Raw genomic sequence first — 25,110 nt, forward strand, 5'->3', positions numbered from 1 at the left:
ATTGTATTTATTATAGTTATTATGTTGATCTACCTAAATATGTTAAACAATATTCAATATACAGTATGATATTAGAATTATATTACAGTAAAACTTGGAATAAAATAAATTTTACTATATTATCTAAATATTTTGACATAAAAGTAAAAGATAAGAAAATGCAGCAACCAAAACTTTCACCAAAAAAACAAAAAAACAACAAAAAAAAAAGTATCAAAGAAAACAACAAACTGTTCTGTGTGAATATGAAATCTCACGAGTTTTCGTAATTCTTGTCTGTAATGAGGATTTGTTGATCCACATGTCAGTTTAATATTGGGGTAGCAATTAGGCTGGGTCCCACTATCCTTTCCAAGTTACTAATTTACAATTCATTCTGTTTCCTTTTTCTGAGGGTTTTCCTTTTCCTAAAACTTTACTACATTTGATAATGGCAGTGGAAAAATAGAATGATAGAGGATGAGAAAGGTTTACCCTGTTATACATTGAATTTCTACCCATTTAGCGTTACGTATGGAATTTTCCCATTGAAATCTTCCATAATGCAGGGTTTCAATTATTGGTAATTTTGTCTTCCTCTTCAAGGAGACCTCAGATTGCTCAATAAATACCGTCAAACAGCTCAAACTATCACCATTCAACACCAAACGACTCGAGCAACTAAACCAGTTCAACAAATTCCGAAGAGATCTTTGTCATCCATTTTAAATGATATTGAAAATGGAGGCTTACGGACCTTGGTTGCTTGTTCAAAAGCATAAGCAGTCTCAATTAGCTTTGGTTCTGTGCCCTTTAAACCCCCAAAGCAGATTCCAAATGGCATGCCATTTTTGTCATAACCAGCTGGCACAGTGATTCCAGGATGACCACCAATTGCTAATACGGCAATGGCACCCGTTCCTGGCGTCACCAATGCATCCAATGCATTTTCCAAAATCAGTTTTTCAAATCCTTCTCTTGAAAGATTTTTCATCAACTCAACTGCCTCCCTTTCCTTCTCTCCAAACCCGGTTGTCTTCTCCGATGCGATGAAAGTGGCCTGACCATATTCTTTAGTCTTTTCCTGCATTAAGAGAAAGCACCTAGGAACATAAAATCTAATAACGCAGCTACTTTTTAAAATTTATTCCATTGCGAATGTTATCCTTACCAAATCAGGGTTATTGTTGTTGAAAGCAATAACTTCAGCAAGAGACCTCACTGGAGAAGCAATAAGCTCTTTTAGATAATCATTTAAGGAGAGCTTGAACTCTGCCAGCATTGCTGTGAGTTCACCACTTCGCTTGGGACTCAGAATCACATCCACGTTTTCAATTTCAAGATTGTCCACTATAGTTGCACCTCTTTCTCTGGATGTTAAACATTGAAAGCAAAAAAAAAACAAATCAATTAATCTTGGTACTTTATTGTCAATTAGCAACAAGAATTAAAGCAATGAATTATAAGGTTCAGTTTTACATTTTTATACCTTAATGTGTTCAAATGATTCTCAAAAGCTTGACTAACTGAGGATTTGTTTAAAGAGTCTATGAACGGACTCCTAACGACCCCCAATCTCTTTCCTCTGATCCCATCCAAATTTAGAAATTGTTTATAACCACCGGGCGGGATGAACTTGGCAGCTTCCTTTGTTGCTTCATAATCATGTTGATCAAAACCCACGATTGCATCAAGTACATAAACTGCATCCATTACTGTCCTGCTCATCGACCTGATAATTAATCATAAACAAAATTCATTACATAGATGATATGATATGAAAAACCATATTCAATGTTCATGTTTTTCTTTTCAGATAAAACCTCGCTATATACCAAAGCTACCTAGCTAGCATAACCAACATAATGACTTTTACCCAATGGTGTCATGGCGTGGCAAAACAGGAATGACCCCGGCACGGCTAGTAAGTCCAACTGTCGGCTTCAACCCTACAACAGAATTGTGGTCAGAAGGGCAGAGTATGGAGCCGTGAGTATCACTACCAATTGACACAGTGACCATGTTGGCAGCCACTGATATGGCTGATCCACTGCTTGAGCCACATGGATCTCCAGACCGTACATAAGGATTCTGCATAGATTTTCATGCATGACAGATTAATTTCAGTTGTCACTTTATATTTTGGACAAAAATTTTGAGTTGTCACTAAATATCATTAATTTGTGTTATTACTCATAATAGTCACTTATACAAAACAAATTTGGACGAAACAAGTCAAGTCAACAATAGTCACTTATACAAAACAAATTCGGACAAAACAAGTCAAGTCAACACATCTGCATACAATAGATTTCATTATTTAATATGGAACTAGTGGAATGGCCATATGTTTGGATTTATGGTAAATTTTGTTGTGAAAAAACTACAGAAGGAAAATGTCAGCAATAACTATAATGGAAAATTTTATGTACATCTCTTCAATTTTATCATTATTTCATTTAGATCCAATGCTTTACAAAAATCATTATTTATCTTTTTAAAATTTTCTAAAACTAATCTATTAATTTTTATTAGTTTTTACAAATTAATTTTAACTATTAAAGAATAAAATTATATTTTTATAATGTTATTTAATCATAAACTATAAATTTATATAACTTCTTCGACCTTTTTAAGTATTAAAATTAACAAATACAAATTGACAAAAACTGTCAAATGGGCAATATATATATATATATATATATAATAAAAGGACTTTAATAGTAATTTTTCAAAAGTAGTAGAATTTTGAATGAAACAATGACAAAATTAAGAGATGTTAATGAAATTTGCCCCAACTAAAATTCCTAAGAACTTGGATTTCATAGATGCATGAAACTGAGACATTTGAGCCAGAAAATAATTGACGGCCATAAAGGCTGATCCTAACTGAAAGAGTTACCCAACTTCAGTAAAAATCAGTAGTCCGAGCAGTCCTTCCTGAAAAAAAGGCCCAAAGCAAAAATCTGATTTTGTCCACCCGATACATATTTCTGTTGCACCTTTTTTCTTTTTTATTTTGACATCTCTTTTTAATGCATAACAAAGGCAAAACATCTTTTCAGCCAAGAAAAATGAAAAAACAAAAACAAAAACAAAACAAAAAAAGAGAAATAATCTAGTAAGAGACAGAAATATCAATTCAACTAAATATTTAATTATATTCCAAATTCATAAGATTATACAAAATAAAATAAAATAAAATAAAAAAGTGAAAATAAATAAATAAAAGAATGAACTTAATTAATTCAACACCACGTTAGTTCGCGAAAGAAATAAAAATTTTGGAGGAGGAAAAGAGAGGGAGAGTAACTGACCACACCTTGTCCTGCTCGTGCACACCAACCGTTTGGTATTTGACCCAAACCACGAAAAGAATACCACTCCGTCAGACTAGCTTTCCCCAAAATCACAGCCCCAGCCTCTCTGAGCTTCTTCACCACGCCCGCATCTCTTGGGACCACCGAACCCAGCAGCGCGTAAGACCCAGCCGTCGTGTTCAGCTTGTCCTTGGTAGCTATCGAGTCCTTCACCAGCACAGGGATACCGTGCAACTCTCCGTACAAGGAACGCCCCTGATTGCCTTTCCTCTGCCGATCAGCCTCGTCCGCTTGATCCTGTGCATCTGGATTCACCTCTATGACGCTGCGAAGAATTGGATTTAGAATTTCAATCCGTTGCAAGTAAAAGTCTACCAACTGTCTTGATGTCAGCTTGTTTTCCTCGAAAGCCCTTTGGATCCCTTCGATGGTTGCTTCTTGGATCGTGAATTCCTGGCCGTTGATCCTGCTGAATATTATGATTACCAGCAGGGTCAACTGTGGACAGAGAGAAGAAGATGGATTCTTCATGGCCATCGAAATGCTCTCCGTCTTTCTTTTTAATAAAGAATACTCTTTTGTATTTCAAGTTAAGGCCACTTCTGTCATTGCAGTAAAATTGAATCTCTGTTCCTTTTTTGGTGAAAAGTAACCCCTCTTCTTATATAAGAACCCGTATTTATTTTCAGGCAAGGAAGCGTGGATTTAAAGAATTAGATTCTTATTTGCCTAGAATATGTAGAAATGTTGTTTTTATTCATGTTATTTTGAAAATTTTTTTAAAAAAATAAGTCTTAAAATTTTTGTAACTATAAATTTATCTTTAATTTATTGTATAATATTAAATTTAATTATATATAAATTTTAATTTTTTATTTTTTATCAAACATGTTAATTTTAAAAAATTATCGGAAGCTAAGTTTCAAATTAGTTCCTTTTTAACCTTTAATACATCTTAAACAAAATCAAAGCCTTTATATATATTTATATATATATATATATATATGTATGTATATATGTGGGAAAATTCATATATCATATATAATTATTAATAATATATTTCTAAGATAACTCTTTATATTTTATTAAAAAAAAAAAAAAAAAAGGCAACTAACACCTCTATATGTCGATATCATTTTACCTATACTTTTAGGGTGTCACGGTTGAAAAATATTACTTTTCATTTGTGATTTAAAAACTAAGCTCAAGTACTAAATAATTTATGTTATCAACAACAAAAAAACTCAATTGCTAAACTTCATTCGACTGTTAGTTCTGAGAAGCACGTGTCACCGTTGCATCCAAACTATCAATCGAGTGTTCTTAATCACTTCAAACACAACTTAAAAAAAAGGTATTACAATATAATTTATATTATTATATAATATATGAGTCACAAAAGGAAGCTCTATAGGGAGAAGAAAATATTTGTCACTGGAAAAATCACCACTATCTAACTATTTTCTTATAGTGAAAAATAGAAACTGTAGCACAATCTTATAAAAAACTTTTTTTTTTTTTGATTGATTATAAAATACTTAACAAAGGATTCATTAATAGCAAGAGGAAAAATATATATCTCAAACTAATTTAAATCTTTTATTTTGTACAGTAACAGCAGTACATTTTGTGTACCATAGATAGATGCATCAGTATATTTGATATTGTAAATCATCATAGAAAAGTTGATATATTGCATTTTACGGCTCATTCTAATTTATATAACTTTACAATTGAATCAATGCAATAGGGCTTTTAACACACTTCAATATTTCTTTTTACATGCTATCAGAGCTATTAGCCTTTATTTCTCCTTATATTTCGTATTTTTTAAGATACCTCACTATATTTATATGATAATATCTATAGTTTTAAGAGTGTCACCATTGAAGATATATTAATTACTTTTCATTTTTTCTTTATTTAATGTGAACTTACCGATTGCTGGCACTGAGAAGCCAAATGTCATTTTCACAAAAAGAAAGAGGGGGGGGGGGGGGGGGGGGGGGGTGAAGCCTAGTATCATAACTTACAATATAATACACATTTAGTAATTGTAATAAAACATGATACACTTAGATTATACCACATAAAATCCAACGTAACATATTGTAGTACAATTTGCCTACTAGCTAGCTCATTTTTCTTTATTTATATATTTATGAACTAGTTCATATGGCTAGGCAGACCAGAAAAACGAAATGCATGCACAGCCACACCAAAAGGAGGAGGAAAAAAAAAAAAAAAAAAAAAAACGTCCTTGGGTTTTTGCCAGCCTCTGCTTCATCAACCATTTTATTCACCCAAAAAAAAATAAAATTAAAAAATTAAAAAAACAAAAGGCTAAAGATGCCTTTTTAAATTGCCACGCTGTGAAGTACTACCGTCTCAACCGTAAGGCCAGGTCCAAACCCAAACAGTACTCCCCAGTCAAGCCCATCTCCTGTTGTCTTCAATCCATTCTCGAAAGACTTTTTCCTCATCTCATCCAAAATGAATAGCACACCAGCACTTGACATGTTACCATACTCGCTAAGCACGTGCCTTGTAGCCCATAACTTGTCAGGTTTTAGGCCCAACTTTAGCTCAACCTGGTCAAGAATTGCAGGCCCACCTGGGTGTGCAATCCAAAAAATGGAGTTCCAGTCTAAGATACCTAATGGCTTGAAGGCTTCCAGCAGGCTATCCTCAATGTTATTTGAAATAAGCTCCGCAACATTCTTTAGAAGATGTAACACAAGCCCGGCCTCGCCTAAATGACCTTCAATTGCCCCTTCACTTCCAGGAAGAATTGTTTGGGCTACTGAGACTAGTTCAAATATGGGCTTCTCAACTCCCGGTACAAGGTCCGAACCAACTATAAGGGCGGCTGCACCATCACCGAACAAAACTTCGCCAACGAGGCTACCAAAATGGGTGTCACTAGGCCCACGAAAATTGATGGCGGTGATTTCCGAACAGACGACCAGTACTCGTGCACCATTGTTATTCTCAGCTTGATCCTTGGCTAGACGGAGAACGGTGCCACCGGCAAAACATCCTTGTTGGTACATCATGATGCGCTTGACGGATGGAGGTAGGCCCAGGAGCTTGGTAAGCTGGTAGTCAGCTCCAGGCATGTCCACACCACTAATGGTGCAAAAGACCAAATGGGTGATCTTGGACTTGGGCTGGCCCCATTCCTTGATGGCCTTGATGGCAGCCTCTTTCCCTAGCTTTGGGACCTCAACTAATACCATATCTTGCCTGGCATCCAGTGAGGGTGCCATGTGCTCGCGCATATTAGGGTTTTCTTTGAGGATCTCCTCCGTTAAGTACATATACCTCTTCTTGATCGTCGAATTTTCACCTACAAAATTGCCAACAAAAAGTATTTTCAAACCTCCGCATTCTTTTCTTAATTAAGTAACACTAAGAACACAGGCTTGCTTTCTTGGGCATTATTTTTAAAGTGTTTTTTTTTTTCCTTTTTTCTTTTTTCTTTTTTTTTTTTTTTGGCTGGAACTTCTATTTTCAGCTTATCCAAAATGGGTAATCTTCATTTTTCATATTCATGCATGCATTTTTTAACTTAAAATGGCCATACGTACACGTGCTTTAGAAAGTTTTTTGTTTTTTTGTTCTCTTTTTTTGGCTGGAACTTTCTATTTTCAGCTTATCCAAAATGGGTAATTAATTATCTTCATTTTACATGTTCATGCATGCATGCATTTTTTTAACTCTAAATGGTCATACGTACACATGCTCTTGAATTTCTCTTTCAGCTCTGTCTTGTGCTCGCTGTTGGTGATGCGGAAGTAGTAATCTGGGTACGTGTTTTGATCGTAGCAGTGCGGTGGTGTGGCCGTCCCAATTGCCATGACCGTGGCTGGGCCATCTGCTCGCTGATCCTTTCGGATTTCATCAACTGTCACCATTTTCAGAACAGGTGGTAGTGGTGTTTGTTTGCTGAGATAGTTGAGTCGCAAAGAGAGTGCTGCAAATTATGATGACAAAGCCACTCTATTTATAAGAGACCAAAACCAATATAGTTGAGCTAGGTAGATGGTAGTATCAATTCCTTTATAGCTAAGAAACGTGATTTTTTTAGTTTGGTTTGTCTGCCTATCAAATATCCACATGGCTTGGAATGACTATTACACAAGTAGTTTTAAAAATCAAGTTTCGACAATTTTATAAGTGCATGGGATTATGAGCTATTAGGAGAATAAAAGATGAGACTGATAGAGAGGAAACAAACAAGGAGAAAAGTTGGAATACCACGATCTTTTATATTTTTCTCTGACAAGAAGGAAGAGATATTGAGCTAAGAAGGAGATTCTTTTGCCAAATATTGAATAAAAAGGCCTGGCACTTTGCTATAGACAAGGTTAGGTAATCAGCTAGCGTTTAAATAATTCTATGCCAAGGGTCTTTATCATCTCCTTTTTTCTTCCTTTGATAATTCTTGTAATAATTTTTTTCTTATTCTCTATTCATTTCTTCTGGAAGTTCATTAGAACTAATGGCAGGGTTAGCCTACAATGTTATGCATGGAACTGGAATTGAAGTTCCAGTTTGGAAGTTGGAATATTTGATGCATTGAAAATGAAGCACTATAGCTGCATGGCATCCTCTGTGAAACTGTTCGGTACAATAAGTTTACTATTAGATATAGCTTCTCGTACACCTAATTGATTCTTAAACAATCACAAGAATAAGATAAGTAAGGGTTAAGAAAGGAGTACCGAACTCCATAGTTGAACCATATGGCTCAAATCGATGGATGCCTTATTTTCTATATAAAAATGCAATTAATCCTGAGTATGTGTAAGATGTGCGACCGTATAGGGTCCCATAATAATAAGGTCATCGTAGATATATAATGAATTATATACGTATCTTTTTCATCTAAAAATTTTCTAAATGGAACTCATTTTTGTCAAAATTAAATGGCATAAAATTTGGAAATAAAAGGGACACTTCTTTAAATTTTATGCAGGACAATTCAAATTTTAAGATCAACTCCGTAAAATGAAAAGCATGTATCTTTTTAATTTTCTTGTCCTAAAAGGAGAAAAGATAATGTGTTGCAAACAGGGGCAGATTCATATGGAAAGTCCTTGTGCCCAAGGTTTCTTCTTTTTGATATTTGGGATAGGAGGATTCAAACTTTGGAATTTGTATCTTTGGCCAAGAAAGTAGTAGTTCTACTGCTATCAGGGCTGTCCTTATAATCAGGACCATGTATCCACACATTGAAACTTCATATATAAATTTCTTTCTTTGTTTCTTTTCCCTTTCCGCTCATCATTGGACTCCTTACATATTGGAAGGAGTTCAGCTCATTCTATGAATTCCTCTGGCCAAAATAAAGAAATAAATAAAAATAAATTAAAAAATAGAGGCACTAGCATGCCATAAAAATTTAATCATTCCAAGTAGTGATTTATTTCATGCCATAAAAATAGTTATTTCTTTATATATTTCATGTCCTAAAAATATTTATTTCATTATAGTATTGAGTGTGTCCTAAAAATATATGTATTCTTTTCAAAGAAAAGAAATTGTACAAGGATGATTTGATAAAGTTAAAATAACATATATGATGTAGAATAAGTAATTTCAAACTCAGAAGCAATATAACATACGAGATGAGGGAAAAATATAATTACACGCTAATATTTGGATTTTCCATGATGATCAATAGGAGGCACCCTCCTGGCCTTTGTGGCTTGTTCAAAAGCATAAGCAATCTCTATCAAATTGGGCTCGGTACCCTTTAAGCCCCCAAAACAGATGCCAAAGGGCATTCCACCAGTTTGATACCCAGCCGGAACAGAAATTGCTGGATAACCTCCAATTGCTAGTACTGGAGCTGAACCCCACCCAAATGTCACCATTGCATCCAATTCATTCTCTATCATCAACTTCTCAAACCCCTCTTCTGACAGTTTCTTCATCCTCTCCACTGCCTTCAACACTTGCTTTCCAATGCCATCTGTCATCTCTGACGCAATAAACTGATCTTGACCATACTCCTCCAGCTTTTCCTGCCATTTTTCAGGGAAGGCCTTAATTAAAAAAAGGCTGTAAAATTTAAGGGCTTGTTTGGGCAAGAAGACAGAGTTGAACACTCCTTGATGCTTACCAAAACAGAGTTATCCGAGTTGAAAGCAATAATGTCTGCAAGAGATCTCACCGGGGACTTTGATAGCTCCTTGAGATATTCATTTATATTCACCTTGAACTCGGCTAATAGTGTAATCGCTTCACCACTCTGAAAAGGATCTAGAATGATATCAGTATTGGCTATTTCCAGATTATCCAATATGGTTGCACCTCTTTGCCTTGAAAATTTTTCACAAACACAATTCATTAGTAATCATAATACCAAATGAGCTTCAATAGGCCAACTTCGAAATCTTGATTAGAACTTAGAAATTTTACCTTACCTTAATGTGTTAAAGTGATGCTCGAAAGCTGATACGGTAGAGCATGTATTATAAGAGTCCAAAATCAGATTCCTCACAACTCCCAATCTCTTTCCATGAAGCCCATCTTCCTTGAGGAACTGTTTATAACCACCTGCAGGAATGAACTTAGTTGCTGCTTTTGTTGCTTCATGGTCTCTTGGATCATATCCCACAATTGCATCCAGCACATAAACCGCATCCGAAACAGTCCTGCATAGGGGTCTGCATATGGAAAATTCTTTAGCCGATTACAAGCTGAATAAATTGTATATATACAAGTGTTATGTTTAACAATTATGTATATGTATGTGTGCATGCATGCATGTTATATACCCGATTGTATCTTGACGCCTGGAAACTGGGATAACACCGGCCCGACTGGTGAGGCCAACAGTGGGCTTGATCCCTACAACGGAGTTGTGATCAGCAGGGCAGATGAGGGAGCCGTCGGTCTCGGTTCCCAGTGAAACTGCTACTAAATTTGCTGCAACTGAGATAGCCGATCCAAAGCTGGATCCACATGGGTCCCCTGCCTCAACATAAGGATTCTGTAGTATACATGTTCTCAAATCATCAAGTTGTAAGTGCATGGATTAACTACACTCACATTACAATTATCCCTGCGTAATCTGTAATCAATTACTGAGAAAACAAGATCCTTAAGAGTATTTTCAAATCTAAAACTACCAATTTAATTACTTCTCTTTGTGCAATTACTCTGTTCCTTTAACAAATAGATAGGGTCAAATGTATCCAAGGATGGCATGCTAACCCCATACACCATGTAATTAATGAGCAAAATTTTTGGTGCTATGGAAGCTTTACTCCCTTCTTTCACAAAGAGGTAGGACCCATATGATTTTTTTTTTTTTTTTGGTAATTAATTAGTGAATTTGATCACTTTAATACATTTGGGTAGAAATTACATGTAATCCCACCCCAATCAGATAAAGAGTATAAATTGCAAGCTAAGCCTATAAAAGCATAATTAATAAATTACAACACCATAAACTATATATTACTAGCCTCTCAATGAAATATGCGTTGCCCACTCAAAATGGTGCATTCAATCAAATTCAATTTAGTAATTAAAGAATATCAAAGACATTAATATTAATGAATATTGATACAAACCATGGCCAGTCCAGTTCTAGCGCACCAACCACTGGGAATCAGCGAAGACCGAGTTCCGTACCACTCGGTGAGACTAGCCTTCCCGAATATCACAGCCCCAGCAATTCTCAACCTCTGCACCACACCCGCATCCCTCGGCACCTTCGATCCGAGCAGCGCGTAGGATCCGGCAGTCGTGTTGAGCCTGTCCTTGGTGGCGATGCTGTCCTTGAGCAGCACAGGAACGCCGTGCAGCTCTCCCACTGATCTACCGCCACGAATGGCTTCCTCCCTCTGTCTGTCGGCCTCGTCCGCCTGATCGCGCACATCAGGGTTGACTTCCAGTACGCTACGAAGCTGGGGATTGAAGGTTTTGACCCGCTCCAGGTAGAAGTCAACCAGCTGCCTGGAAGTAAGTTTGCCGTGAGTGAAGGCATGTTGAATGTCGATGACGGTGGCCTCGATGATGTTGAAATCTGAGGTGGTAGTAGTGATTTTGGTGAAAAAGCCAGCGGAGAGGACTATTAAGATCAGCGGTGAGATCAGGGGCAGTGATGGTGATGAGAGAAGAGGCTTTTTGCTCGGCATTTTATTATAATTCCTATATTCTCATATGTTTTTCTTTTTTGATAAATTCATGTCATATGGTGTTATCATTTGGCGCATGATTTGAGAATTATAATAGTTTATTGTTTAACATTGCTAACGGTTGATTAGTCCTTTCTTTTTCTTTTGAATCAAATTTAATTTCAAAGTCTCCCTGAATTATTCAACCAAAAAAAACAAAAGTCTCCCTGAAATCTTTTTTATTTTTATGAGGGGATGGTTAAGAAAAGGTAAAATTACAACATGCCCCTTTGACTCTCATTTCATGTTTCAATTTGCCCCGTAAATTATTTTTGAAGTAATTTCTCCCCAGACTATTGTATAATGTCAAATTGGCCCTTTTCTTTTTTTCTTTTTTTTTTCTTGTTTCTGATATTCGACAAAATTTACTTTTAAATATTAAAATTAACAGTATATGTATAAATCAAATTTCTTTTTATCAGGATTTATAAAAACTAAACAACAATAATGGGAAAAAAAAAGATATTATGGTTCATTTCTTTGATCATTTTTGTTCAAAACAAGGTATAATTTTTTGGTGAAACAAAACAATCTATAATTTAGACATATATTATTTACATAGATGGTTATTTTGAATATTAGATTGTCAATTTTATCAAATTTCAATAAAAGAAAAAAATTATAGAAATGGAGCAGTCTGAGACTGTGCAATATTTTGGGAGTAATTAACAGTTTAGAAGCAAATTCAAACAAAGAAGAAAATAAAAAGGGATATTTTGTAATTTTCCAAAAAGAAAAGAAAAAAAAATAAAAAGTGAGCACGTGGCAAGGATTTTCGATAAAAATCACAACATCATTTTTGTCTTTTTCATCCTTATCTTATTTTTGGTTTTTTTATTCGCTAAGCAATTTTTAAGCGATAAAGTGAAGCATATTATATATGAAACGACGTTGTACAGACCAACTTTTTCTTATTTCCAAAAAAATAAATAAACAACCTACGGTGCACTTTTATTCGATTTATATGTCTGGGTTAATGGAGTACACCCGTTCTTATTTTGATGATGACTCTAATGGTCCGATTGGACCAAACTTTTAAATTTAATATGATTTAGTACTATTATCAATTTTGAAGAAAACTTATGTGTATATATATATATATATATATATGTTGTTTTCCCCCCCTCATGTCATGTAGGGACCATTTTTCGTGCGGAAAGAATATGTATATTTATGGCATGCATGTTGATACGATTACTTCTAGTAAATATATATATATATATATATATATAATATTGATACGATTACACACATATCCCTTCAAAATAGAACATTTGAAAAAAAAAAATATATATATATATATATATCTAGTTTGGGGGACCATGACCTACTAAACATACGCCAACAGTTTTGTTCATATGCCCCTGGTGCACATTGATTCGGATTGAAAAATAAATAAATTAATCAACTCGTGAAACATGAAAATCAATATAATAAAATGTTAGTTTATTGCCAATATTAATAATGGAAACTAGTAACATTACTTTTTTTTTATTTTTCTGTGATACTAACATTACAGGTTATTAACGTATGAAAATTTATTTTAATTTTTTGTAGTTTTCACATGTAGTAGCTCCATTATATTTTAACCAGCCACATATTATATTATATCACTATCTATGGTAAATAAGTAAAAATTAAGATTGAAAATAAAATAATTCAAACTTTCATTATTGACTAACGAAATAGTGACAATATGGTGATTTTAACATGTACTTTTTTTACCAATATTGTACTCTATTAGTTATTCATTTGTCGTAATTCAATACAGCAAGAGCAATACTGGGCGTCTGCAGGAAATTTCATGACGATTAGAAATTTTCTTTCTTTTTTTTATTTATTATTTATTTTTTTATGTGATTGTGGAACTCTGATGGTTGATCTAGTTAGTTATAAACCAAAGATAAAGAGAAAACTAAAAGTGAGAAAGATCAAACTATAAATCTCTGGATCTTAAGTCATAAATTTTTCCCGATGAAGAAGCCTCCTCAAATTGAAAACCTAGTTGAGGAAAAGTCAGCTGCACATTTGCTTTACCTTTGTTGAAATGAATACAAAGATCTACAAAATCAAAAAAAGAAATAAACAAAGAGCATAGTTGAACAAACGGCGGTTGATGAGTTATTAAGTGTTAATTTTAACAAGCAAAGATGATGTCAGAAATTATTTTAAGATGCAAATTTCAATTGGCTATTTGAATTCTTGTGACACAACACTTAATTATCTCATAAAAATTTCAATTTTTGTTCATTAAGTTTATCAAAACCTCTAGCCGACACATAAACACCTTTAGAATTTCCGATCACCTTCGACGTTGGCTCTGGACCTTCAGTCAAAGAGTCACCCACGAACCATACGGTGTCAAACGGTGTTGTAGAAGTGTTGTTTGTAGCATTGTTGTTGTTCGGTTGGACGACCTTCACTGCGCTTGGGTTGTTGCCGCCTGGAGTACTGTCTTGCAATTGAAAATGGAGAACTATCTCTTTTTCTAAGATATTGTAGCCGTGAAGTGTCTGTGAATAATCAACATGGTGTTGTGGATGAAGCAAGGACATCGTGACAATAATAGCCCAAAAGCAGAATACTCGAACTTTGTCGAATTCCATGGTTTTATGCTTATCTGGTGGCCTTGGTCTTTCTGCCAAAATAATACAGGGGTGGTTTTCATAGACTTGGCATTAGGAATATGACCTTGTTTGTGTATAATTTTTCATTTCTGTGCCATGTCGATATTAGTTTTACACTTTTCACAATTTCAAGCTCTAAAAACTTGATTTTTATCTCATATATAGAATCTAATAAAAGGTAAATAGATAATAGTTTTACATGATTTTACTCAACTGTGTGTAATTTGCTTAACTTAATTGTTAGTTAATAATAATAATAAAAAAAATTTGCTAGACATATCAATTAGGACGAATATAAAAAAATCAAAATCAAAATTTTAAAAATCAAAATAATTTCAAATTGTGTTTCGTTTGGTGTTTAGATTTTTTTTTCCTCTTAAATTATAGTTAATTAAAATATTTAACTATACCAACTAATACAAACAAATATTTGAAATAAAAAAACTATATGCAAGATCCATTTAGGAGTAATTTCTGGGAATTACTTTAAATGATTTTTTTTTTAAATTACTTAATTGGTGCTTATTCTAAATCAACAAATAGTGTTTTTTTTTTTACAAAAAATAACTAAAATGATTGTAGACTTTTTTTATCAATATTATAAGGAGTGTTTTTACCCTTTTTTGCAGCCTATCGGCCTTTAAAAAATACCACTAATGCAAGTATTAATTGACTATTAATAGCCCGTTTAATCTAAAACACATGTTAGAGATTGGTCCTGGATAGAGGTGACAATTCATGTCCATGTGTCGGGTTCGTGTCGATCCGTTTAATAATCGTGTTAAAAATGTTCAACCCTAATCCGACCCATTTATTAATCGTGTAAAGTATTTTAAACACTAACCCAATCTGTTTATAAACAGATCAACTTGACACGATCCATTTAACAGGATTATTTTAACAGATCGTGTTAACCTATTAACCTAAAAAGTAACCTATTTATTTAAAATTAACTTGTTTTTTAATATATCTATTCTACTAACCTGGAAATCAAGCTCCCTTTGAAAATGATTAAAAAATAATAATTAAAAAAACAACATAAAAGTAATTTAAGCATTAAAAATTAAGATACAATATTTAAGTTTCATAGTAATATACCCTCAAATTATATTTGCAAATCCTAATCCACAATGCATAAATCTCAATATGCTTTTATAAAAAAATATTTTTATAAATTTTTTTAATTTATAATATTTTTTATTTATTAAATAATATATTATGGGTAAAGTTATAATTTAAAATTAAATTTAAATGGATTTTAATAGGTATAAAATCGTGTCGGGTTGAAACTAACACGTTTAATAAATATGTCATAACGGGTCAATTTCAAGTTAAATGGGTCAATCCGAAATTGACACAATTAATAATTGTGTTAAACGGATTAACCCGATTATGACTCGAACCCGTTTATAATAAATCCAAACCCATTTATCCCGTGTTGTGTCGTCGTGTCATGACTTAAATTGCCACTCCCATATATATATATATATATACATATTTCCCGCATTTTTTTTTCCTTTACATTCAAAATCAAAAAAAAAAAAAAAAATGGTAACCTAGCTCAAAGGCTGAGAGAGACAGTCTAGACGTGGCAATTCGTGTTTACGTGTCAAATTCGTATCGAACTGTTTAATAATTGTATAAAAAATACTCAACTCTAACCCGATCCATTTATTAATCATGTTAGATATCTAAAACACTAACCCAACCTGTTTATAAAGGGTTAACCAACACGACCCGTTTAACATGATTAGTTTAACAAGTCGTCCTATTAACCTGAATATTGACTCATTAATCTAAAAATTAATCTATTTATTGAAAATTAACTTGTTTATTAATATATATATTCTACTAACTTGAAAATCAAGTTCTTCATTTGAAAATTATTTAAAAATAATAATTAAAAAAATAACATAAAAATAATTGAAACATTAAAAAATTAAGATACAATATTTAAGTTTCATAGTAATATAGCCTCAAATTATATTTGCAAATTCTAATCCACAATACATAAATCTCAATACATGTGTTTTTATAAAAAAAATTACTTTTATAAAGTTTTTTAATTTATAATTTTTTTATTTATTAAATAATATATTCTGGGTAAAAATATAATTTAAAATTAAATTTAAATGGGTTATAATAGCTATAAAATCGTGTCGGGTTGAACCGGACACGTTTAATAAATGGATCATAATGGGTCAATTTCGAGTTAAACGGGTCAACCCAAAAATAACACGATTAATAATCGTGTTAAACGGGTTGACCCGATTATGATTCAAACCTATTTATGATAAACAAAAATCCATTTATTTTGTATCGTTTTCGAGTTGTGTCACCGTATTATGATCCAAATTGCCACCCATAGAGAAACATAGTAGAATTGATGAGATGCCTTACTAATTTTCCTTCTATCGATTATATACCTAATAAAATAAATCCAAACGTTAAACCATTTTGATCCAACGGTTTTAATAAGGAGTGGCATGGATCGAGAAATCGCTCTCACATCCTTTATCACCGAAACTATTTATTTTATTATTTTTTTCCTATATATATGCATTCTTTCTTGTGCACATCACTCTGACACTCTGTGATAACGTCACTTTGCCTTTCGATACATTATCTTTCAATTCCACTGTCTCTCTCACTACTCCTTTTCAGATCCAAATGGCTTTGAAGAGTTCAAAATTTGCTAAGACAATGCTGCTGTGGGCTGGCCAATGGACTATGTCTATGGCACTCGACACCTTGAAGGAGAAGGTAAAAGAGAGACTAAAGAATGAAGGTGTCAATGTGAAGAACTTTCTGGATTTGGCGAAGAAGAAGAGCAGGGTGTTGAGTATTGTGGACACAACCCATTGGCCAGCCCAAAACAGCAATGTCTTAGCAAATTTTGAACTCTTGGAAGCCATTTGGATCTGAAAGGGAGCAGTGAGAGACAGTGGAACTGAAAGATAGAGTATCGAAAGGCAGAGTGACGTTATGAGAGCGTGTCAGAGTGATGTATGCAAGAAAGAACACGTAAATATAGGGAAAAAATAATAAAATAAATGTTTTCGGTGATATGGGGTTGAGAGAGCGATTTCTCACTCCATGCCATTCCTTATTAAAATCGTTAGATAAAAATGGTTTAACGGTTGGATTTATTTTATTAGATCGATTCGTGCCTTTCTATTCCTAACCATTGGATTTTTTTTTTCAAGGACCGATCCATGCCTCTCGCTCTGTCAACCGTTGGGTCATGCACTTGCCTTGTTTCTTTCTTTTTAGGAAACTTATGTAAAGTTTTGTATTATTCAAATGACAATATTGCAATAAACATTAAAGAGAAGGTCAAATGTTAGCAGTTGTGCAAGGTTATTGTTATTATGGTTTCCTTTTTTTTTTTATTGGACGAAGAAAAACTTGCAAAATGGTTGGTGTTATCCTAAAATGGAGCCCGTTTGGTTCAAAAAATTATTGTCTACCTTTTATTTTCAATTTTATCCCTAAGGATAGATGGTAAAATTAATTGTTTTATTCTTATTATTATTATTATTGTTGTTGTTGTTGTTGTTGTTGGTGTTGTTGTTGTTGCTATTATTATTTTGTTTTCTCTATCATATTTGATCTTCCTTGCCAAATTGCTACCCCTAGAGAAATATAGTAGAACTGATGAGATGTCTTACTAATTTTCCTTCTATCGATTATATATCTAATAAAATAAATTCAACTGTTAAACCATTTTGATCCAACGGTTTTAATAAGGAGTGGCACGGATCGAGCAATCGCTTTCACACCCCCTATCAACTAAAATATTTATTTTATTATTTTTTTCCTATATATATATATGCGTTCTTTCTTTGCTCACATCACTCTGACACTCTATGATAACGTCACTCTGCCTTTCGATACTCTGTCTTTCAGTTCCATTGTCTCTCTCACTGCTCCCTTTCAAATCCAAATAGCTTTGAAGAGTTCAAAATTTGGTAAGACAATGCTGCTGTGGGCTGGCCAATGGGCTGTGTCTACGGCACTCGACACCTTGAAGGAGAAGGTGAAAGAGAGACTGAAGAACGAAGGTGTCAGTGTGAAGAATTTTCTGGATTTGGCAAAGAAGAAGAGTAGAGTGTCGAGTATCGTGGATACAGCCCATTGGCCAGCCCAAAACACCAATGTGTTAGCAAATTTTGAACTTTTGGAAGTCATTTGGATTTGAAAGGGGGCAGTGAGAGAGACAGTGGAACTGAAAAACAGAGTATCGAAAGGCAGAGTGATGTTATGAGAGCGTGTCAGAGTGATGTATGCAAGAAAGAACACGTATATATAGAGAAAAAAATAATAAAATAAATATTTTTGGTGATATGGGTGTATAAGAGCGATTTCTCAATCCGTGCCACTCCTTATTAAAACCGTTGGGTAAAAATGGTTTAAAGGTTGGATTTATTTTATTAGGTCGATCCGTGCCTTTCTATTCCTAGCCATTGGATATTTTTTTTTCGAGAACCGATCCATGCCTCTCGCTCTGTCAACCGTTGGATCATGCACTTACCTTGTTTCTACTTTCTAGAAAACCAAGAAAGAAAGAAACTTATGTAAAGTTTTGTATTATTCAAATGGCAATATTGTAATAAACATTATAGAGAAGGTCAAATCTTAGCGGTTGTGCAAGGTTAGTGTTATTACAATTTCCTTTTTTTTTTTTATTGGACAAAGAAAAACTTGCAAAATTTAAAACAGAGCCCGTTTATTTCAAAAAATTATTGTCTACTTTTTATTTTCAGTTTTATCCCTCAGGATAGATGGTAAAATTAATTGTTTTATTATTATTATTGTTGTTGTTGTTGTTGTTGCTATTATTGTTTTGTTTTCTCTATCATATTTGGTCTTCCTTGCCAAATTGCCACCCCTAGAGAAACATAGTAGAACTGATGAGATGCCTTACTAATTTTCATTCTATCAATTATATACCTAATAAAATAAATCCAACCGTTAAACCATTTTGATCCAACGGTTTTAATAAGGAGTGGCACGGATCGAGAAATCACTCTCACACCCCCTATCACTGAAAATATTTATTTTATTATTTTTTTCCTATATATATGTGTTCTTTCTTGCGCACATCACCCTGACACTTTATGATAACATCACTCTTCCTTTTGATACTTTGTCTTTCAATTCCACTATCTCTTTTACTGCTCCCTTTCAGATCCAAATGGCTTCGAAGAGTTCAAAATTTGCTAAGACAATGCTGTTGTGGGCTGGCCAATGGGCTGTGTCTACGGCACTCGACACCTTCAAGGAGAAGGTGAAAGAGAGACTGAAGAACGAAGGTGTCAGTGTAAAGAATTTTTTGGATTTGGCAAAGAAGAAGAGCAGGGTGTCGAGTATCGTGGACATAGCCCATTGGCCAGCTCAAAACAACAATGTGTTAGCAAATTTTGAGCTTTAAGAAGCCATTTAGATCTGAAAGGGAGCAGTGAGAGAGACAGTGGAACTGAAAGACAGAGTATCAAAAGGCAAAGTGACGTTATGAGAGCGTGTCAGAGTGATGTACACAAGAAAGAACACGTAAATATAGGGAAAAAAATAATAAAATAAATGTTTTTGGTGACATGGGGGTGTGAGAGCGATTTCTCAATCCGTGCCACTCCTTATTAAAATCGTTGGATAAAAATGGTTTAACGGTTGGATTTATTTTATTAGGTTGATCCATACCTTTCTATTCGTAACCATTGGATATTTTTTTTTCGAGGACCGATCCATGCCTCTCGCTCTGTCAACCATTGGATCATGCACTTGCCTTGTTTCTACTTTCTAGAAAACCTAGAAAGAAAGAAACTTATGTAAGGTTTTGTATTATTCAAATAGCAATATTGTAATAAACATTAAAGAGAAGGTCAAATGTTAGCGGTTGTGCAAGGTTAGTGTTATTACGATTTCCTTTTTTTGTTTTTTTTTTTCGTTGGACGAAGAAAAACTTGCAAAATGGTTGGCGTTATCCTAAAATGAAGCCCGTTTGGTTCAAAAAATTATTGTCTACTTTTTATTTTCAGTTTTATCCCTAAGGATAGATGGTAAAATTAGTTGTTTTATTATTATTGTTGTTGCTATTATTTTTTGTTTTCTCTATCATATTTGATCTTCCCTACTAAATAGGATTTCTATTTTTAAATTTTTAAATACTCAATTTCTATTACTAGGAAAACCAGATCCTTAAGAGTATTTTCAAATCTCAAACTACGAACTTAATTACTTCTCTTTTTGCAATTACTTTGTTCCTCAACTAACAGATATGATTGTATATGTCCAAGGATGGCATGCTAACCCATTACACCATGTAATGAATGAGCAAATTTTTGGTGCTCGTGGAAGTTGTCCTCCCTTCTCTCACAAAGAGGTCCGACCCATATCACTTTTTCCTTTTGTTTTTCTTCTTCTTTTTTTTTTGTAATTAATTAGTGAGTTTGATCACTTTAATACATTTGGGTCCAAATTGCATGTAATGCAACCCCAATCAATTAAAGAGTATAAATTGCTAGCTAAGCCTATGAAAGCATAATTAATAAGTTACAACGCCATAAACTATATATTATTGGCCTCTCAATGAAATATGCGTTGTCCACTCAAAATGGTGCATTGCAATCCAATCAAATTCAATTTAATAATTAAAGAATATCAAAGACATGATTCTTAATGAATACTGATACGAACCATGGCCAGTTCAGCTCTAGTGCACCAACCATTGGGAATCAGCGAAGATCGAGTTCCTTACCACTCAGTGAGACTAGCCTTCCCGAATATCACAACCCCAGCAGTTCTCAACCTCTTTACCATGCCCGCATCTCTCGGCACCTTCGATCCGAGCAAAGCGTAGGACCTAGCAGTCGTGTTGAGCTTGTCATTGGTGGCGATGTTGTCCTTGAGCAGCATAGGAAAGTCGTGCACCTGTCCCACTGATCTACCGCCACGAAAGGGTACCTCCCTCTGTTTATCGTCCTCGTCTGCCTGATCACGTGCATCAGGGTTGGCTTCCAGTAAGCTTTGAAGCAGGGGATTGAAGGTTTTGACCCGATCCAGGTAGAAGTCAACCAACTGCCTAGAAGTAAGTTTGTCGTGAGTGAAGGCATGTTGAATGTTGGCGACGATGGCTTCAATGATATTGAAATCTGAGCTGGTGGCAGTGATTTTGGTTAAAAAGGTCTCAGAGAGGACTATCAAGATCAGTGGTGAGATCAAGGGTTGCTGATGGTGATGAGAGAATAGGCTTTTTACTCGGCATTTTAGTATAAAACCTATATGTTCTATGGTTATCTTTTTTTATTAATACTTGTTATATGGTGTTATCATCTAGTGCAAAGTTTGAGAGTTATAATAGTTTATTGTTTAACATTGCTAACGGTTGGTTAGTCCTTCTTACTTTCTTTTTATTTATTTATTATTCATTTTGAATCAAATTTCATTTCAAAATCTCCCCTAATTATTCAACCAGGACCAAAAAAAAAAAAAAAAAAAAAGAGTCTCCTTGAATTTTTTTGGTTTTTTATGAGGGGATGATTAAGAAAAGGTAAAATCACAAAATGCCCCTTTGACTTTCATTCACGTTTCAATTTACCCCTTAAGTTATTTTTGAAGTGATTTCTCCCCATACTATTGTATAATGTCAAACTGGCTTTTTTTTTAATTTTTTTTTCTTTTTGCTGAAATTCGATAGAATTTACTTTTAAATATTCAAATTAACATTATATGCATAAATTAAAATTCCTTTTAATAGAAAGGTTGATCTATTGCCTTTTATGGCTCATCCTAATTGTATATAACGTTACAATTGAATCAATGCAACACATGGGTTTTACCACACTTCAATATTTCTTTTTACATGCTATCAGGGTTCTTAGTCTTTATTTCCCCACATACTTGGTATTTTTTAAGATACCTAACTATATTTATATGATAATATCTATAGTTTTAAAAGTGTCACCATTAAAGAAATGTTAATTACTTTTCATTTTTTTATATTTAAAATGAACTTACCAATTGCTGGTACTAAGATGCCTACTGTCATTTTCACAAAAAGAAAGGGAAAAAAAAAAAGAAGCCCTAGTATCACACCTTACAATATAATACACATTCGTTAATTGTAATAAAACACTATACACTTATATTAGACCACATACAATCCAATATAACATATTGTAGTATAAATTTGCCTACTAAGTGGAAATGCATGCACAACCACACTAAATAATAATAATAATAATAATAATAATAATGATTAAAAGATATGCCAACCTCCAGAGGATAGAGGTTTGAGTACCACAAACGTCCTCGGGTTAGCGTCTGCCAACCTCTACTTTACCTGCCTTTTTATTCACCCAAAAAAAAAAAAAAAAAAGGAGTTGACTTCACTGCCGGTGACCCGCCGTCGTAACAGCACTATGGGCGAAAGTTACTGTGTGATCACAACTTCCGATGCTAAAGATGCCTTTTAAATTGCGACGCTGTGAAGTACTACCGTCTCAACAGTAAGGCCAGGTCCAAACCCAAACAGTACTCCCCAGTCAAGCCCATCTCCTGTTGTCTTCAATCCATTCTCTAATGCCTTCTTCCTCATCTCATCCAAAATGAATAGCACACCAGCACTCGACATGTTACCATACTCGCTAAGCACGTGTCTTGCAGCCCATAACTTGACAGGCTTGAGGCCTAACTTTAACTCAACCTGATCAAGAATTGTAGGCCCACCTGGGTGTGCAATCCAAAAAATGGAGTTCCAATCAGAGATACCTAATGGCTTGAAAGCTTCCACCAGGCTATCCTCAATGTTATGTGAAATAAGCTCGGCAACATTCTTTAGAAGATGTAACACAAGACCGGCCTCGCCTAAATGACCCTCAATTGACCCTTCACTTCCAGGAAGAATTGTTTGGGCTACTGAGACTAGTTCAAATATGGGCTTCTCAACTCCCGGTACAAGGTCTGAACCAACAATAAGGGCGGCCGCACCATCACCGAACAAAACTTCTCCTATGAGGCTACCAAAATGGGTCTCACTAGGCCCACGAAAAGTGATCGCTGTGATTTCTGAACACACAACCAGTACTCGTGCACCTTTGTTGTTCTCAGCCAGATCCTTGGCTAGACGGAGAACGGTGGCTCCGGCGAAACAACCATGTTGGTACATCATGATGCGCTTGACGGATGGACGTAGGCCCAAGAGCGTAGTAAGCTGGTAGTCAGCTCCAGGCATGTCCACACCACTAATAGTGCAAAAGATCAAATGGGTGATCTTGGACTTGGGCTGGCCCCATTCCTTGATGGCCTTGATGGCAGCCTCTTTCCCTAGCTTTGGGACCTCAACTATCACCATGTCTTGCCTAGCATCCAGTGAGGGTGCCAAGTGCTCACACATATTAGGGTTTTCTTTGAGGATCTCCTCCGTTAAGTGCATATACCTTTTCTTGATGGTCGAATTTGCACCTACAGAATTGCCAACAGGATGTATTTTCACACCTTCTCATTCTTTTCTTAATTAAGTAACACTAACAACATAGGTTTGCTTTCTTGCCATTATTTTTAAAGCTTTTTTTTTTTCCTTCCTTTTGGTGGAACTTCTATTTTCAGCTTATCTAAAACGGGTAATCTACATTTTTCATATTCATGCATGCATTTTTTAACTCTAAATTGTCATACGTACACATGCTCTTGATTGAAAGTTTTTTTGTTTTTTTGTTTTATTTTTTGCTGGAACTTCTAATTTCAGCTTATCCAAATCTGTTAATTATCTTCATCTTTCATATTCATGCATGCATTTTTTTTACTTTAAATGGTCATACGTACACATGCTTTTGAATTTCTGTTTCAGCTCTGTCTTGTGCTCGCTGTTGGTGATGCGAAAGTAGTAATCTGGGTACGTGTTTTGAGCGTAGCACTGCGGTGGTGTGGCCGTCCCAATTGCCATGACCGTGGCTGGGCCATCTGCTCGCTGAGCCTTTCGGATTTCATCAACTGTCACCATTTCAAACCAGGTGGTAGTGGTGGTGGTGGTGGTAGTGGTGCTTCTTTGCTGAGATAGTCGAGTCACAAAAGAGAATGCCGTAAATTATGATGACAAAGCCGCTCTATTTATACAAGACCAAAACCAATATAGTGGAGCTAGATAGATGGTAGTATCAATTCCTATATAGCTAAGAAACGTGATTTGTTAGTTTGGTTTGTCTGCCCATCAAATATTCACATGACTTTGAATGACTATTACACAAGTAGTTTTGAAAATCAAGCTTCAACAATTTTATAAGTGCACGGGATTATGAGCTATTAGGAGAATAAAAGATGAAACTGATAGAGAGGAAACAAACAACAAGAAGAGTTGGAAGACCACATTCTTTTATATTTTCTCTAACAAAAAGGAAGAGATGTGGTGCTAAGAAGGAGATTCTTTTGCCAAATATTGAATAAAAAGCCCGGACACCTTGCTATAGACAAGGTTAGGTAATCAGCTTGCGTTTAATTAGTTCTTTATATGCCGAGTGTCTTTATTATCTCCTTTTTTCTTCCTTTCTTAATTCTTGTAATAATTTTTTTCTTATTCTCTATTCATTTTCTTCTGGAAATTTATTAGAACTAATGGCAGAGTTAGCCTACAATGTTATGCATGGAACCGGAATTGAAGTTCCAGTTTGGAAGTTGGAATATTTGATGCATTGAAAATGAAGCTATAGCTGCATGGCATCCTCGGTCAAGTTAGGTACACTAAGTTTACTATTAGATATAGCTCCTCGCAATTGATTCTTAAACAATCATAAAAATAAGATAAGTAAGGATTACCAAATTATATTGGCGTACTGATCTCCATAGTGGAACCAAATGGCTCAGATCGATGGATGCACTATTTTCTATATAAAAATGCAGGTTGAATTCTGAGGATGTACAGCATAGAATCCTATAATAATGGAGTTAAATAAGTATATAATAAATTATATATGTATTTTTTCCATTTAAAAGGTT

The 25,110-nt window shown here is 34.4% G+C and overlaps 6 protein-coding genes across 7 annotated transcripts; all 6 read right to left on the reverse strand.

Annotated features, from left to right (window-relative positions):
- Positions 1-209: 209 nt before the first annotated feature.
- LOC107427572 (probable amidase At4g34880) lies at positions 210-3,967 on the reverse strand. 2 transcript variants are annotated; one of them, XM_016037958.4, is made up of 5 exons: positions 3,302-3,967; positions 1,856-1,928; positions 1,469-1,711; positions 1,151-1,349; positions 210-1,063 (listed from the first exon to the last, which is right to left on the reverse strand). In XM_016037958.4, exons 1-5 carry the CDS (start codon positions 3,834-3,836, stop codon positions 671-673), a joined length of 1,443 nt encoding a protein of 480 aa, XP_015893444.1. In that variant the 5' UTR covers positions 3,837-3,967; the 3' UTR covers positions 210-670. The 2 variants fall into 2 exon arrangements, with proteins under 2 accessions (XP_015893444.1, XP_015893443.1); XM_016037957.4 differs by having other exon boundaries at positions 1,856-2,070; positions 3,297-3,965.
- Positions 3,968-5,483: 1,516 nt separating this feature from the next.
- On the reverse strand, positions 5,484-7,281 carry LOC107427576 (chalcone synthase 1). The gene is made up of 2 exons (XM_048481030.2): positions 7,039-7,281; positions 5,484-6,648 (listed from the first exon to the last, which is right to left on the reverse strand). The coding sequence occupies exons 1-2, from the start codon at positions 7,214-7,216 to the stop codon at positions 5,657-5,659; spliced, it is 1,170 nt and encodes a 389-aa protein (XP_048336987.2). The 5' UTR covers positions 7,217-7,281; the 3' UTR covers positions 5,484-5,656.
- A 1,608-nt stretch (positions 7,282-8,889) lies between these two features.
- Positions 8,890-11,572, reverse strand: LOC107427571 (probable amidase At4g34880). Its single transcript, XM_016037956.4, has 5 exons — positions 10,889-11,572; positions 10,088-10,302; positions 9,734-9,976; positions 9,430-9,628; positions 8,890-9,331 (listed from the first exon to the last, which is right to left on the reverse strand). Exons 1-5 carry the CDS (start codon positions 11,453-11,455, stop codon positions 8,957-8,959), a joined length of 1,599 nt encoding a protein of 532 aa, XP_015893442.2. The 5' UTR covers positions 11,456-11,572; the 3' UTR covers positions 8,890-8,956.
- A 1,858-nt stretch (positions 11,573-13,430) lies between these two features.
- LOC132799419 (dirigent protein 15-like) lies at positions 13,431-14,100 on the reverse strand. Its single transcript, XM_060811229.1, has 2 exons — positions 13,761-14,100; positions 13,431-13,555 (listed from the first exon to the last, which is right to left on the reverse strand). The coding sequence occupies exons 1-2, from the start codon at positions 14,098-14,100 to the stop codon at positions 13,431-13,433; spliced, it is 465 nt and encodes a 154-aa protein (XP_060667212.1).
- A 6,774-nt stretch (positions 14,101-20,874) lies between these two features.
- Positions 20,875-22,168, reverse strand: LOC132799420 (probable amidase At4g34880). Its single transcript, XM_060811230.1, has 2 exons — positions 22,138-22,168; positions 20,875-21,317 (listed from the first exon to the last, which is right to left on the reverse strand). Exons 1-2 carry the CDS (start codon positions 22,166-22,168, stop codon positions 20,875-20,877), a joined length of 474 nt encoding a protein of 157 aa, XP_060667213.1.
- Positions 22,169-22,513: 345 nt separating this feature from the next.
- On the reverse strand, positions 22,514-24,185 carry LOC132805433 (chalcone synthase 1-like). Its single transcript, XM_060820425.1, has 2 exons — positions 23,944-24,185; positions 22,514-23,583 (listed from the first exon to the last, which is right to left on the reverse strand). Exons 1-2 carry the CDS (start codon positions 24,119-24,121, stop codon positions 22,592-22,594), a joined length of 1,170 nt encoding a protein of 389 aa, XP_060676408.1. The 5' UTR covers positions 24,122-24,185; the 3' UTR covers positions 22,514-22,591.
- Positions 24,186-25,110: the final 925 nt, after the last annotated feature.

The sequence above is a fragment of the Ziziphus jujuba genome, chromosome 9 (assembly GCF_031755915.1).
Source record: "Ziziphus jujuba cultivar Dongzao chromosome 9, ASM3175591v1".
In the NCBI taxonomy this organism is placed as follows: Eukaryota; Viridiplantae; Streptophyta; class Magnoliopsida; order Rosales; family Rhamnaceae; genus Ziziphus; species Ziziphus jujuba.

Coding starts and splice junctions, on each gene's coding strand:
- LOC107427572 (XM_016037957.4), bottom strand. CDS start 3,836: ATGGCCATGAAGAATCCATCTTCTTCTCTCTGTCCACAGTTGACCCTG. Junction 2,071..3,296: donor CACGAGCAGGACAAGGTGTG/GTCAGTTACTCT, acceptor AAATCTATGCAG/AATCCTTATGTACGGTCTGG. Junction 1,712..1,855: donor CCACGCCATGACACCATTGG/GTAAAAGTCATT, acceptor ATTAATTATCAG/GTCGATGAGCAGGACAGTAA.
- LOC107427576 (XM_048481030.2), bottom strand. CDS start 7,216: ATGGTGACAGTTGATGAAATCCGAAAGGATCAGCGAGCAGATGGCCCA. Junction 6,649..7,038: donor AGAGAAATTCAAGAGCATGT/GTACGTATGACC, acceptor GCAATTTTGTAG/GTGAAAATTCGACGATCAAG.
- LOC107427571 (XM_016037956.4), bottom strand. CDS start 11,455: ATGCCGAGCAAAAAGCCTCTTCTCTCATCACCATCACTGCCCCTGATC. Junction 9,977..10,087: donor AGGCGTCAAGATACAATCGG/GTATATAACATG, acceptor TTCCATATGCAG/ACCCCTATGCAGGACTGTTT. Junction 9,629..9,733: donor CATCACTTTAACACATTAAG/GTAAGGTAAAAT, acceptor AAAATTTTCAAG/GCAAAGAGGTGCAACCATAT.
- LOC132799419 (XM_060811229.1), bottom strand. CDS start 14,100: ATGGAATTCGACAAAGTTCGAGTATTCTGCTTTTGGGCTATTATTGTC. Junction 13,556..13,760: donor TGTTTATGTGTCGGCTAGAG/GTTTTGATAAAC, acceptor TTGATTTTGTAG/ATCTTTGTATTCATTTCAAC.
- LOC132799420 (XM_060811230.1), bottom strand. CDS start 22,168: ATGACAGTAGGCATCTTAGTACCAGCAATTG. Junction 21,318..22,137: donor CATCTTAGTACCAGCAATTG/GTAAGTTCATTT, acceptor TGATCTTGATAG/TCCTCTCTGAGACCTTTTTA.
- LOC132805433 (XM_060820425.1), bottom strand. CDS start 24,121: ATGGTGACAGTTGATGAAATCCGAAAGGCTCAGCGAGCAGATGGCCCA. Junction 23,584..23,943: donor ACAGAAATTCAAAAGCATGT/GTACGTATGACC, acceptor GCAATTCTGTAG/GTGCAAATTCGACCATCAAG.